Source organism: Pongo pygmaeus, chromosome 4 (assembly GCF_028885625.2).
Source record: "Pongo pygmaeus isolate AG05252 chromosome 4, NHGRI_mPonPyg2-v2.0_pri, whole genome shotgun sequence".
NCBI classification, from domain to species: domain Eukaryota; kingdom Metazoa; phylum Chordata; class Mammalia; order Primates; family Hominidae; genus Pongo; species Pongo pygmaeus.
In genome coordinates this window covers 74,903,704-74,919,059 of record NC_072377.2, presented here as the reverse complement: position 1 = coordinate 74,919,059, position 15,356 = coordinate 74,903,704, and the positions used below count along the sequence as shown (strand labels likewise).

Genomic DNA, 15,356 nt, shown 5'->3' with positions numbered 1-15,356 from the left:
GGAAGTCATTCCGCCGCGCTCTGCGGCCACGCCGAAACGTTCCGGATGCTGCAGGCTGCAGCTGCCGGAGCGGGGCGCTCGGGTGCAGGGCATGGCCGCCGCTGAGTTGGGGCGCGGAAAGGGACGGTCTTCCAGCTGGAATTCTCAGAGAACTGGAAAGAGTGATCGCCATTCGCTCTCGGAAGGTTGAAGGCTCTGCAGCCATCGACCTGGGTTCTGAGGAGCTCGATCTTGTTTTTCTACTTCTAAAAGGTTGGGATGAAGGACCCTGGCCACAGAAGTAAGGCCAGAGTTATCCTTGCTTCTTGCTGTGTATTTCAGGATTCTTCCGTTGCTCTTGCTGTTCCTTCAGCAAACATTGAGCATCTACTTTGAGCCTGATGCATGTCTAAGCACTGAGGAAATAGCAATAAAAAACTGACAAAAATCTTTGCTCTCGTGGAGTTTTCCTTCTCCAAGGGGAGTCAGTATGAAGAAAAACATATATTATATGAAATGGTGATAGTGCTGTGGACAAAAACTAAGCATTGAAGGGGAAAAGTTTGCAGTTTAAAATAGGGTAGCCAGGCCCGGTGCGATGGTTCACGTCTATAATCCCAGGCATGGTGATTTGGGAGGCCGAGAGGGGGTGGATCACCGGAGGGCAGGAGTTCGAGACCAGCTTGGCCAACATAAATACAAAAACATTAGCTTGGCGTGCTGACAGGCGCCTGTAATCCCAGCTACTCGGGAGGCTGAGGCAGGAGAATCGCTTGAATCCAGGAGGCAGAGGTTGCAGTGAGCCAACCTTGCACTCCAGCCTGAGTGACAGAGACTTCATCTCAAAAAATAAAATAGGGTGGCCAGAGGAGTCCTCGCTGGGAAGACAGTTAAGCCATGACCTGAATGAGGAAGGGTATTAACCCTGCTGATACCTAAGGGAAAAGCTCTTCAGAGAGCTGCAAGTGCAAAGTCCCTGAGGTAGAAGTGCATTGGGGTCTTTGACGACTGCAAGAGTGAGCAGGGGATGAGTGGTGGCAGCTGCAATCAGAAGGGTAAGGTGGGAAGGAGAGGCTGTGAGCACTGTTAAGAACTTTGGGGGGATTGTGATGGCTTGGACCAGCAGCTGGTGAGAAGTGACTGAATTCTAAATCTTACCGATACACTGGATGTGTGTTATGAGAAAAGAATCAAGGATACCTCGGTAGTCTTTAGCTGAGCAACTGAAAGGTTGGGGTTGCAATTATTGAAATGTTGGCGGGGTGGGTAAGATCAATTCAGTTTTGGACAAGTTGTCTGACTGCCAATTAACACAAGTGGAATTATTGGCATTTCCCATACTTGAGAAATGGAGAGGCAGTGCACCCCCAGATGAGAAAAGGACTAGGAATAACAGAAAGGAACTGCAGAAGCTGGGGCCTCTTTCCTTCCCCATCAGCATATTCATCCCCTCCATTGCCTTTATTTTATTGTTAAAAATTCTTCCCATCTCTGTTGTCTCCCTCAAAAATATAAACAGAAGGTATCTTGCATAGCAGTGGAAAGAACAGCCCTGGATTTAAAATCAGGCTCTGACACACTGGCTGGGTGACCTCAAGCAAGTCACAACCCAAGTCTATGAACTAATGTGTAAAATGGGGTTGTCTCCACCAACCCTACAGGGCTTAGTGGGAACTCCGTAATCAGTCTCATTTCCTCCCAGAACACAAGATTTTAAAAGGGAGAGGAGGGGAAATTAGTATCGCAGTGCCAGGAAGCTTCCATGCTTGCCTCTCTCCCACCTTTGACCTCAATAGAGGACCCACACACAAATTCCACACTTTTCCTTTTGTGCCCTACCTTCCTATCTACAATTTTGCTTCCTTCCATCTTAATTGACCATCCTATTTGCAAGATGGGATGCATTCCTCTAGGATAAACAGCCTAGAGGAATCCCAAGCTCCAAGTTTCTTGCATATGTTTGTTATCTATCAGCCTGGGAAGACTTTAAGGAAAACCAGGAAAAGGATAGAGGACTCCCCAATAAATATAAAGCATATTTGTGAAGAGAGGAGACTGAAACAGTTTTCCCAACTGTAATATTTGCTCTGTATAGATTTTAGACATGGATGTTAAGATTCAACTAGGAATGGTACTAAAGCAAAACAAAATATTCATAAATCCATAATCTCTGGGCATGATTATGACTGACATATTCTAATCATGTACAAAGTGGTAGAATAAATTATCTAACCTACTCAGATGTTTTTTCAACTTGTAAAATTAAAGACAACTATAAAGAATGGAATAATCTGTTCTTTGCCCATGAGTGGCCAGACACAATCAACAGGGTTAGGACATTCACAATCAGCTCAGCCAGTGGGATCAAACAGATATAAAAAGCATGCAACTTGAAAGACTGGGAGAGGTGAACCTGTCTATTCCAATAGACAGGCTCCCTTACAGGGAAACTAAATCATTCCAGAAAGCCTCAACTAAGACCTCTGTAATTGACAACAGTATCTAACAATCGTGATCTTGATATGTAAACTATTTGCTCTAACCTAAAGAAGCATTTATCATGTACAAATATTTAGAATGCAATCCTGCATTCTCTGCCTAGAATTCAAAAGAATTTACATTCTAAGGCTGCACCCAGCACAGATCAATCATATGGGATTGGATGATATATGCACTTTAAAAAACACAATTTGCTTTTAGAAAACTTGTTAAAGTTTCACCTTCTGGCTTTGGAAGATAGGGGTAGCTAGGCATATTTACTTTTAGACAAGGACTGAGTCACACATTAACTACCTTCTTAACTATGAGATTATTACAAATATATTTTACAGATACAAAAAACTGAAGTACAGAAAGGCTAAATTAATTTCTCCAAGGTCCCACAGCAAGTAACTGCAGAAGGGCAAAGCAAAAATAGGACAACACATGTAGGCAATACCAAGCAGGTCTTGTGGCAGCAACTGGAATCCTTTTGGAGACACCATTCTGCATTTCGTTGTAGTCATACACAAAACCCTAGTTATGTATCCATTCTTCTTTCTCATAATGCCAAAGTGGCACTATTCTAATTTACTAACACAAAGTTTTCTAAAAACTACCCAAATTATTGAGATGTTTTTGCTCATTTCTTCCCATTAGAATAAATGTAGACAATAAGAAACGCATGAGGGATGACATAGTCCTCCATCAAATTTGTCCTTTCACACGAGATGGCATGGTGTAGTGTAGCAGAATCATGAGCTGCCAGGAAATTATGAATTGATTCCTCCAGCTGAGTCTTTGAAAAAGTCCAGATGGGAAACACTTCCATCCTGATGCTGAAGCAAGGAAATGTCCTTGTGTGAGGAATTCTCACAACACTAACTGAAGCTAAAGTCCCTGGAGCCATGATAAAAGCACTTTTCTGCCCTGATTCTTCTTTACACACATGTACCCATTCAGGTCTTTACAGATATTTCACAGGAAGCATTTATGTTACAAGTACTTAAAATGCACTCAAAATTAATATAGGATACTTTATTTACATCAGAGTGATCTCACATTATCCAATCCATTAACAAAGTCAACACAGGATGGACGTATAGAATCTAACAGTTGAAGAGACCAAGATCCTAATCCCTTGTTTTGCCACTTGCTAGTGTGACAATGGCCAGTTAATCTTTCATATCATTAGTTCCTTGTCTATAAAAGAAGAATAAGGAATGGTCACATGTCAAAAGATCGTTGTGAGGATTAAATATCATATATGTACTTATGTGTATATAACTTATTTACTATAAATACTAGTTGACTTCACTTTATTTCAAAAAAAATAAAGCACATATGACAAAACATTAACACATGTTATTTCTGGGCAGATGGTACTTATATTTTATATTTTTCTGTATTTAAATTTTTCAAAATAAAATAATGATCCTATATACTTTTAATACAAAATCACATATGTAGGGCATCACTTTATATGCAGAGAATCTTTACAAAATGAACTATGTGCTATCACAACAAACTCCTTAGAACAATAGTTTATAACAAAGCAGAATTCCAGACAAGAACTATAGGTCAGAAATGGAAGGGATGTTGGAAATGTAATCTAAACCTCTGACTTTCTAGACTAGGAAACTGCTTGAGTGGCTTTTCAAATTTACATCCAGCTAGTTAATGCCAACACCAACAGAAACACTCTGATCCTGGTTTCCTAAAATGGTATTTAGTATAAATACACATGAAAATTTTTCTTATTTTTGAAATTTCAAAGTCCAATTTTATAACACAACTTTACAATGCAAATTCTTGCTGTTTCACTTTCTGGATTCAGCTGAATAGTTCTGTGAAAATACTGACAAACTTGCCTTCGTGAACTGACTTCCAAGAACAAATTGTTAAAAATTTAACACAGAAAAATCAGTTAAAGGTGCTCATCAAGAGAGTCCTTTTCATTTGGTATAAATCCAAAAGCTATGAAAATACCTTTTGTATTAACGTGCACGCAGAAAATTAAGAACTTATTCAATTTGCAGGAATAAATCAGTGATATAATGGAAACATTTAAAATTTTATCTCTGGAAAATAATTCAAAATCATCTATCAAAAATTATACGCCAGGCGCAGTGGCTCACGCCTCTAATCCCAGCACTTTGGGAGGCCGACGTGGGCGGATCACCTGAGGTCAGGAGTTCAAGACCAGCCTGACCAACATGGAGAAACCCCATCTCTACTAAAAATACAAAAAAAAATTAGCCAGGTGTGGTGGCGCGTGCCTGTAATCCCAGCTACTCGGGAGGCTGAGGCAGGAGAATTTTTTGAACCTGGGAGGCAGAGGTTGCAGTGAGCTGAGATCACACCACTGCACTCCAGCCTGTTCAACAAGAGCAAAACTCCATCTCAAAAAAAAAAAAAATACACACACACACACACACACACACACTTAGGCCAGGTGTGGTGGCTCACGCCTGTAATCCCAGCACTTTAGGAGTCCGAGGCAGGCGGACCACAAGGTCAGGAGTTCAAGACCAACCTGGCCAATATGATAAAACCCCATCTCTATTAAAAATACAAAAATTAGCCGGGCATGGTGACGGGCACCTGTAGTCCCAGCTACTCGGGAGGCTGAGGCAGGAGAATCACTTGAACCTGGCAGGTGGAGGTTGCAGTGAGCCAAGATAGCGCTACTGCACTCCAGCCTGGGTGAGAGTGAGACTGTCTCAAAAAAAAAAAAAAAAAAAAATTATATACCTAAATATCTGAAATGCATACTAAAGGTCAGTTTATAGATTATTCTAAAAAAAAGTTTTTAGAAAAGTCTAAGCTGGGATGATCACAATCAACTTGGTTAGCACAGTGCTATCAACTGATTTTACTAACAAGAATCTGAATTTTTTAAAAAGTGATACAATTTAAGGGCACCATTTGAAATTATTTGGTATTTCGTGGTATAGCATTCTATTTCCAGACATATCAGCATTCTTACAGCCAAAGGAATGGGAAACGACTAACCAGCACAGCACCCAAAGGAGTATAAACAACAACAGATACAACTCCTGAGTGTGGTTTTCCACAGCTGTATGTTAACAGCACTAATGACATCAAACAGGTTATTATGGAAAGAAAACACCAGGTTTAATACCTTATAAAATATGTATAGAAATTGAACATTCCTGTAAGATACAGTTCAAGTCACAATTGAATTATAAATGTAATCAGATATTCTGATATAATGAAAAGGTCTAGTTGGTTTTTTAAAAAATGCATGTAAACCATAAAAGATAAAAAGTATTTAAAAATACACAAAATTCTAACCACCAGGTTTAAACTTTGATCTTAAAAAAGTAAATATATATTTACAATCTTTAAATTTCACACATTTGTTACTTTTACATGATCTTTATTATTTAAGAAAAACCTCTTTTAACCATTTATATAACAGAAAAAAAATAGGGAGGCTGGTATATCATCATATATATAGTAGCTAAAATATGAAAGGCCAGGGAATTTATTATTAATGGAGTCATAACACAGATTTAACCAAAAGTGTGTGCTAGGAAACAAGCAGTTTCACTTCAAAGACTTCATTGCAGGAACCCAGTTTCCTTATGCGGAAAAAAGTGATTATAAATAACAGTTATGTGAAAGGTGGTTGAGAGGATTAAATGAGATCACCTATGCAGACAAATACATGTAGGTATTAAGACATCGTCTGGGGTGTGAAAGTTTAGTTCACACCAGAACCTTCCTTTAAGGCTTAAAAACCTCAAACAGTATTTCATTCTTAATACAAGAACCAATGTTTAAAGCATAAAATCCTTAATTGGAGTGTTCAGCCCAGTTGATTATCAAAAGCTATTTATAAAATGCTTCAATACTGATGATATTAAAGCAACCAAAACTTTGTGATGCTCACAGAGGTTTGGCTTCCTGGGTTATGGTCCAAAGTCATTTGCCTTCTGAGAAGATTGCAGAGATGTCAGATACTTAATTTCTCAAACAACTTGGCATCAGCCTTCTATGTTTTCTGTCTATCATAGTCTCCAACCATCTTCTTGATGTGTGACAATTTGCTCTTTAACTGCTTGCAATGATTCTTCTTACTTTTGTAATCTGCAGACTAAAAAGGGAGAAAATGAATCACATAAATTCAACAAAATGAAAACAGGTCTGCTGGGAAGGCAGAGGTGAACAAAAAAATGGAATATTTAGTCAAGAGAATTGTTGGGAGCGTTAATTGAAGTAAAATACTCAAGGTGCCTGGCAGTATCACTAATCACACAGGCAGCTGATTCTATTTGCTCAGTTCTGTCTTCTAACCTGGATTTTTCCAAAAGATACCCTCATTTCTAAAAATCTGTAAAATGACCAAGAAAACTTACCGGCCTTTTTGCTAACACGTAAGTAAAAATCTAAAACTGTAAGTAAAACAAGAGACTGGTGATCTCAGTTGACTGGAGAAAGGTAAGCTGAATAGGGGATAAGAGAGATGGGAAATTTTACTGTATACCCTTTAAACTCTTATTTCAAATCACGATGCCTGTAATTTATAATTTTTTTTTTTTTTTTTTTTTTTTAGAAAGGGTCTCATCCTATTGCCCAGGCTGGAATGAAGTGGTACAATAATAGCTCCCTGCAGCTTTGAACTCCTGGGTTCAAGGGATCCTTTTGCCTCAGTCTCCCTAGTAGCTAGGACTACAGGCACGTAACCACAGCACCTGGATAAGTAATTTACAAAAATTTTAATATAATTTTTTTTAATGTGTTAAGTCAATAATGACTGTCATGCCAAGTGTTAGCAAGGATATAGGGCAACAGGAGTCTGTAGTGCTTGGTGAGAATGTAAACTGGTACAACTACTTTGGAAGGCCATTTGACAGTATCTACTAAGGCTGGATAGACAAATGCCCATCACTTCTATGTTCAAACATTTACAAATATGTATGAAGCTGCAATATTTTTAAATGCCAAAAATTGGGGACAACCCAAACGTTCATTAACAATAGAATGGATGAATAAAGTTGCATTTTATATACAACACTACAAAGCAATAAAAATTAATCAACCGGCCAGGCGTGGTGGCTCACGCCTGTAATCCCAGCACTTTCGGAGGCCGAGGCAGGTGGATCACTTGAGGCCAGGAATTTGAGACCTGCCTGGCCAACATGGTAAAACCCCATCTCTACTAAAAATAGGAAAATTAGCCAGGTGTGGTGGTGCTTGCCTGTAATCCCAGCGGCTCGGGAGGCTGAGGCAGGAGAATTGCTTGAACCCAGGAGGCAGAGGTTGCAGTGAGCCGAGATTGTGCCACTGCACTCCAGCCTGGGCGACAGAACGAGACACTGTCTCAGAAAAAAAAAAAAAAATTAATGAACCATGGCCGGGCATGGTGGCTCATGAATGTAATCCCAGCACTTTGTGAGGCCAAGGCAGGGGATCACCTGAAGTTGGGAGTTCAAGACCAGCCTGGCCAACATGGTGAAACCATGTCTCTACTAAAAATACAAAAATTAGCCAGGCATGGTGGTGCGTGCCTGCAATCCCAGCTAGGCTGAGGCAGGAGAATTGCTTGAACCTGGGAGGCGGAAGTTGCAGTGAGCCGAGACTGCGCCACTGCACTCCATCCTGGGCAACAGAGCAAGACTCCATCTAAAAAAAAAAAAAATAGTCATGAACCACAAGTGGACCCTTACAAACACTATACTGAGCAAAAGAAATCACACACAAAATACATACTGTATGGTTCCATTTATGTAATGTGCAAGACAGACAAAACTCTATGATGTTAGAAGTGAGCATGATGGACCCCTCTGGAGAGAGTGTAAACACTGGAAAGGAGTACAAGTGAGGGTGGCGGTGCTGGGGGTGGGGAGGTACTGAGAAATATATTTCTTGATCTGCATACGCAGGTATGTGGTCGCATTGTGAAAATTCACCATGTTATACACTTTGACTTATACACTTTTCTGTATGTATACTTCAACTTTTAAAAAATACATAAAATAAAAAATGAAAAACATGTAATAGAAAAGCTCTTCCTCCAGATGAGTAGGTATGGGAATTAAAAGAAAAGAAGAAAGAAAGTTCTTCCTGAAAGAACAATCTCGGATACTTACTCCCTTCACTTGCTTCAATCTATTGTATTCATCAGCAGCAGCCTATTAATGACAGACACAAAGGAATATGTTTACTGGGGCATTTTCTGTTTTAAAAGTAACATTCCTGATGTTATACTTTGGAGCTAAAAATGACAGCTTATGACAAAAATATAAGCAATTAAAAGAACGAAGTCGTAAAGCTCTTAAAACTCATGATCAGCAGGAAGGTCTGAAGGAATTCAGTGAAGAGACATTTATGATACTGTATCTTTCACATTCCACTCACATAGGCAGGTAACTGTCTGTTCTGCTACTTCTCATCTCTCCTCATGCCAGTCCCCATGCTACACTGATACCAGGAAGATCTTTTATAACACAGAGCAGTGATCAGGTAATATTCCACTACACAACTGGTCTGAACTTCCCATTAACTTCTCCCCTCATCCAGTTGCCTACCTTTCCAGTCTCAGCACCCATCATCAGCAACTCCTTTAAAAACTGAGACATGTTAAATGCTTCAGGATTTCAATCATGTTTTCCTTATGGCTGTAATCATGCTCCTCCACGCACCCTTCTGTCTGGAAAACTCTTAACGATTCCCTCACTGTGAAGCCTCCAAAGACTTTATTTCTTCTATGAGCAGTTAGTTATAGTGCTTTCTACACGACGCAAATACAGCATTAATCATATTGTCTAAATTGTTTAGATGTCAGTTTCTTTTCTTAAAATATGAGCTCTTTTAGGGTGGGGACAAGAGTTTATGTCTCTAGCCCCAGCATTTCCACATCATCAAAGAAAAATAAGTGTTCAATAAATGTTCACTAAATTAAGAAAGATCTATAACACCCTATAGAAACCATAAAAGAAATACATAAATCTAACCTATATAAAGATGTGAATACGTCAAAACTAAAAAGTAGATCACCTCAACTGAAAAATGGCAGAATATTTAATGAGATGTGCATCAGATGAGTCCTGTATTGTATCAGGAGGGAGACACAGTTGGTGCAGTCTCTCTGGAGGGCAATTTTGCAACTTTGCAAAGGTACGTACCCTCTGACTCTCAGCAATTTCACATTCTGGAATTAGTTTTAGTTAGATAAGCAGGCTGGGCGCCGTGGCTCACACCCGTAATTCCAGCACTTTGGGAGGCCGAGGTAGGCAGATCACCTGAGGTCAGGAGTTTGAGGCTAGGCTGACCAACATGGCAAAACCCCATCTCTACTAAAAATACAAAAATTAGTCAGGTGTGGTGCCACATGCCTGTAATCCTAGCTACTTGGGAGGCTGAGGCAGGAGAATCACTTGAACCTGGGAGGCGAAGGCTGCAGTGAGCCAAGATAGCGCCACTGCACTCCAGCCTGGGCGACGGAGCAAGACGCCATCTCAAAAAAAAAAAAAAAATTAGATAAGCAGACAAGAGTGCAAAAACAGAGAGGTCCACCAGTATATACTGGTACTACTGGAGTAGGGGGAGACATACTTAAATGTCTATCCATAGAAAATGACTCTTAAATTATGATACAACCATAAAATTGAAAGTTGTTTACCTAATTTTACACATAAAAAACTTAAAACTAAGCAGGTCTTCATTATTGATATAAAAAAAAACTTGCTGTTAAGAAAAGCCAGAAATAAGCAGTACAAGAAAGTTTTCTTTTTGCTTGTTTTTTTTTAAAGATAAAACCCCACAATAAGAGTAAGTCAAAGGGACACGGGAAGCAACTGAAAGTTCCCAACGGTCAAAGCGAGAACAATTAGAATTACAAAATAAAGCAGCCTTGGATTATAATTCACAGTATAAAACAGGTATCTGTGAGTCCATACTTATGTAAGTGATTGACTGATCAATGAAGGAACAAATAAACAAGAAGAGACTAATTTCCCTCTAAAAGGTGGTGTAACTACATTAATTTCAGTATGTATACAAAATACAGTATGAAAAGGATGGATTGAAAAAAAAAAAAAAAAAAAAACCAGTAACTTTACATGGACAAATTCTATCTCAGCCAGGTGATCAAGGGAGGAAAAAAAGATAACCATAAACTGTTGATTTAAAAGACAGGAAGAAAATAAGTGAAACATGGAAAATGATGTTTCCTTAAAGAAAGTTATATGTGCCTTGGTGACTCCTGCTTGGAGAGATTGTTTTAACAACTAATATTTTGGTGATAAGGATTTCTTGATGGTAGGATTTAAGATGATTTCTTTTTCTGTATACAGTTCTGTGTTACTTAAGTTCTTTTCTTTTCTTTTTTTTTTTTTTGAGACAGAGTCTCACTCTGTCACTCAGGCTGGAGTGCAGTGGTGCGATCTTGGCTCACTGCAAGCTCCGCCTCCCGGGTTCACGCCATTCTCCTGCCTCAGCCTCCCAAGTAGCTGGGACTACAAGTACCCGCCACCACGCCCAGCTAATTTTTTGTATTTTTTTTTTTTTTTGTAGAGACGGGGTTTCACTGTGTTAGCCAGGATGGTCTCGATCTCCTGACCTCATGATCCACCCGCCTCGGCCTCCCAAAGTGCTGGGATTACAGGCATGAGCCACCGTGCCAGGCCGCTTAAGTTCTTTTCTACAGAAGGAATGAATGGCTTTATAAATAGAAAAGATAATAGGGCTATTTTATTAGTATTATTAATTTTTGAAATGGAGCCTCACTCTGTCGCCCAGGCTGGAGTGCAATGGCACAATCTTGGCTCACTGCAACCTCCCCCATCCCGGGTTCAAGCAATTCTCCTGTCTCAGCCTCCCAAGTAGCTGGGATTACAGGTGTCTGCCACCATGCCCTGCTATTTTTTGTATTTTTAGTAGAGACGGGGTTTCACCATGTTGGGCACGCTATTCTCAAACTACTGACCTCAGGTGATCCACCCGCCTTGGCCTCCCAAAGTGTGGGGATTATAGCCATGAGCCACCATGCCCAGCCTGGCTATTTTATTTTAAATAGGAAAGGATAGATGTACATAGAATAGTGCTTTGTAGTGGCTGGGCGTGGAGGCTCACGCCTGTAATCCCAGCACTTTGGGAGGCCGAGACGGGAAGATCAAGAGGTCAGGAGACCGAGACCATCCTGGCTAACATGGTAAAACCCTGTCTCTACTAAAAAAAAATAAATAAAATAAATTAGCCAGGTGTGGTGGCAGGTGCCTGTAATCCCAGCTACTCGGGAGGCTGAGGCAGGAGAATGGCGTGAACCCGGGAGGCAGAGCTTGCAGTGAGCTGACATCACGCCACTGCACTCCAGTCTGGGCGACAGAGCGAGACTCCAACTCAAAAAAAAAAAAAAAGCAGAATAGTGCTTTGTAATTATTAACTATTATACATTAGTACAGTCTTCTATTAGAAAAGAATTTCATCCAAAACCCAATCTCAACTATTCTTCAATGAAACTGCAGTTTGATAATTACTAGCACATTTTTATCAACATTAATATAAAGGATGCTGTACCCTCCACAGATTAGATTCAAATTCTGTTTAATATACAAATATCAGGTTGAATTTACCATGTACTCTTCACTTTCTTCTCTATAGTCATCCAATTCTTTATCCAAACGGGAGAGTTCTTTATTGATCTCATCAAGTTCTGATTGTAAGCTCTTGTATTCCTGTAGGCCAGTGTCAAAATTTCTCTTGTACAGTTGTCTTTGTTGATCTGAAGTGATAGGTGGATATTCCCTAAAAGGTGAGAGAGAAAATGACTACATATGTATCCTTAGCAGACATAAAATTCAATGCTCCTTCCTCAAAGATAATAAAGCTGGTTGGGTATGGAGAATGACGTTTTCTTGTTTCCTTTTTGTTTCTTATGGGGAAAGAGAGAATACAAATAAGTTCTATTAAGAGGGACTATATATTACTGCTCATTTTTAAAAAAATAAAAACTATGCCTACATAATTTGCAGAAATAATTTTGAAAATCATTTACAAAATTGAAGATACAAGTCATAGGAACTCATTTATTTTCCATACACAATATCAATAATGGACTACTTATGTTTATAAAGTTTTTCTTTCTTTCTTTTTTTTTTTTTTTTTTTTTTTGAGACAAAGCCCGCTCTTGTCACCAAGGCTGGAGTGCAGTGGCACAATCTCGGCTCACTGTAACCTCCACCTCCCGGGTTCAAGAGATTTTCGTGCCTCAGTCTCCACAGTAGCTGGGATTACAGGTGCCTGCCACCATGCTTGGCTAATTTTTGTATTTTAGTAGAGACAGGGTTTCACCATGTTGGCCAGGCTAGTCTCAAACTCCTGACCTCAGGTGATCCACCTGCCTCCGCCTCCCAAAGTGCTGGGATTACAGGAGTGAGCCACCATGCCTGGCCTGTTTAAAGTCTTAAAACTGGAATTCTGGAACACAAAGTCCGCTTTGATCACCACAGTGGCAGCACAGCTGACTGGAAGTGGCTGTTTCCTGCTACCACCCATAGTTTTCAGACTGGTTTATTTATTTTTTGCTCTTGTTTTTCCGAAGTGGAAATAGCTTATATACTTCTCTCACAATAAAAATAGACATTAAAAATGTACATGTATAAAAAACATGTGCTCACTATTAAAATAATCTGGCAATTCATTAAAGTATAAAGAAGAAAAACTGAAATTTTGTATCACATCTATTTCTCAATATACCAGCTACTCCTTACATAGGAAGACGATGCCATTAACCCATAATCCATAGAAAAAATACTCTGAATCCTTTCACAGGACTGGAGTTTCACAATGATGTGGAATTTCAAATTTTAGATCTAACAATCTAATATCTTCATTTTACAGAGGGGAGAAATTTAAATGATTTTATCAAAAGGAAAACAAGAATTTCGGATTTTGAAAATTTTCAGGCTGGGCGTGGTAGCTCACCCCTGTAATCCCAGCACTTTGGGAGGCCGAGGTGGGTGGATCACCTGAGGTCAGAAGTTTGAGACCAGCCCAGCCAACACGGTGAAACCCTGTCTCTATTAAAACTACAAAAATTAGCCGGGTGTGGTGGCACATGCCTGTAATCCCAGCTCTTCAGGAGGCTGAGGCAGGAGGATTGCTTGAACCTGGGAGGCGGAAGTTGCAGTGAGCCGAGATTGTGCCACTGCACTCCAGCCTGGGCAACAGAGTGAGGCTCTATCTCAAAAAAAAAAAAAAAAAAAAAGTTTTCAGTTAAATCTTCCATGATACAAGTTAGGTGAATATTTTACAGATAGATGGCTAAGCCAGGCCAAAAACTCTTGAGGGGAGAGGGGAAGATAAAGTATCAGAATCATCAGTGAATAGGGGATCTCAAGCTACTCATGCCCCGCCTATCCTTCCTCACTCTCTGAGAAGCAATGTTTTGATTACCATTCACATTGCAAATGTTTCTGATGTGCGTCTTAGTCCTCAGAATACTTGGGCATAGGAAGGCTACACATCATACACAAATACATTTGGTGATGGTGGATGGATCGTAACAAAACCACCAAAACACAAAAAAACTTAACCACAACTGTGGCTGAACACTAAATTGTTACCTCAATTGTTTATGAAACTGTTTGGATTAAACTTTAAAAGAAACTCTGGTCTTATCATTTTAAACTTAATTTAAAAAATAATTGCCGGCCAGGAGCGGTGGCTCACTCCTGTAATCCAAGCACTTTGGGAGGCCAAGGCAGGCAGATCACCTGAGGTCAGGATTTTCAAGATCAGCCTGGCTAACATGGTGAAACCCGTCTCTACTAAAAATACAATAATTAGCTGGGCATGGTGGTGGGCGCCTGTAATCCCAGCTACTTGGTAGGCTGAGGCAGGAATCGCTTGAACCCGGAAGGCAGAGGTTGCACCGAGCCGAGATCGTGCCATTGCACTCCAGCCTGGGCAACAGAGCAAGACTGTCTCAAAAAAAAAAAAGTAACGCCAAAGGAAAACCATAGCACTGGTCTGGGAATTTTATAATCAGTAAAACAAAGTTCCTCTATACCTGGATTTTATTTATTTGAAAGGCCTTTCTTTGGTTGTTTTTTGAGACAGGGTCTAGCTCTATCGCCCAGCCTGGGGTGCAATGATGCAATTATAGCTCACTACAGCCTTGAACTCCTGGGCTTAAGCAATCCTCCTGCCTCAGCCTCAGCCTCCCGAGTAGCTGCAACTACAGGCCCACACCACTATGCCTGGCTGGTCTTGAACTCTTAGCCTTAGCCTCCCAAAGTGCTAGGAGACCTTTCTTCCGTGACTATTGGTATAAGAAAGAGCACTGGTGAAGTTCACCAGCCACACTGTGGAAAGTTCAAAGTGGTTACTGCCAAAGTTCAAAGACATGGTTACTGCCAAATATTCTCTCCACTTCAAACTTTATCACAAAAGGGTGCTAAGGAAAAAACCAACCAACACCACACAAAAAACTGTCTCCAGTCCTCGTTGGCAAAGAATGAAATTACACCAGTGACCTCAATTTGGGTGGCAATAACTCTAACACCTGGTTGGTCTCCTTTAATTATCAGAAGGTGCACGCGGCCCAGGAAAAGGAGAGCTGAGTCGGTACCTGATCCAGTCCTCCTCCAGCTCATCACAGGACTCGCCGCCAGTTGTGTAGTCTGTTTCATAATGATCTTGCTCTGTTCTCTTTGACTTTCCTGCTCTTCCCTTTGCAGGTGCTCTTTTTGAAGGTGTCTCAAAGTTACCACTGCTGCTGTAACGAGGCTGCCTGAAGTCATCCACAGGCGAAGTCAATGGAAGTTCCTGAACCACTTCAGGAACCCTAATAAAAACAGGCATCATTGTTCAGTACACTACAGCCCTTTGCCAGTGCACTGTAATCACAGAGCACAGCCATAATAAAC

General features: G+C 40.3%; 1 protein-coding gene across 5 annotated transcripts in view; it reads right to left on the bottom strand.

Moving 5' to 3' along the window:
• Window positions 1–2,040: 2,040 nt before the first annotated feature.
• The window catches only part of OCLN (occludin), a 63,527-nt gene continuing 50,211 nt past the window's right edge, over window positions 2,041–15,356 (bottom strand). For 4 of the 5 annotated variants that reach the window (XM_054489881.1, XM_054489880.2, XM_054489882.2 and 1 more), the window contains exons 6-9: window positions 15,059–15,274; window positions 12,060–12,231; window positions 8,577–8,618; window positions 2,041–6,580 (exon numbers count right to left, since the gene is read on the bottom strand). In XM_054489881.1, coding sequence (XP_054345856.1) covers window positions 6,479–6,580; window positions 8,577–8,618; window positions 12,060–12,231; window positions 15,059–15,274 — 532 coding nt within the window. In that variant the 3' untranslated portion in view covers window positions 2,041–6,478. Of the gene's footprint in view, window positions 6,581–8,576; window positions 8,619–12,044; window positions 12,232–15,058; window positions 15,275–15,356 lie in introns of those variants that run through there. The other variant, XM_063664893.1, reaches the window with a different exon arrangement.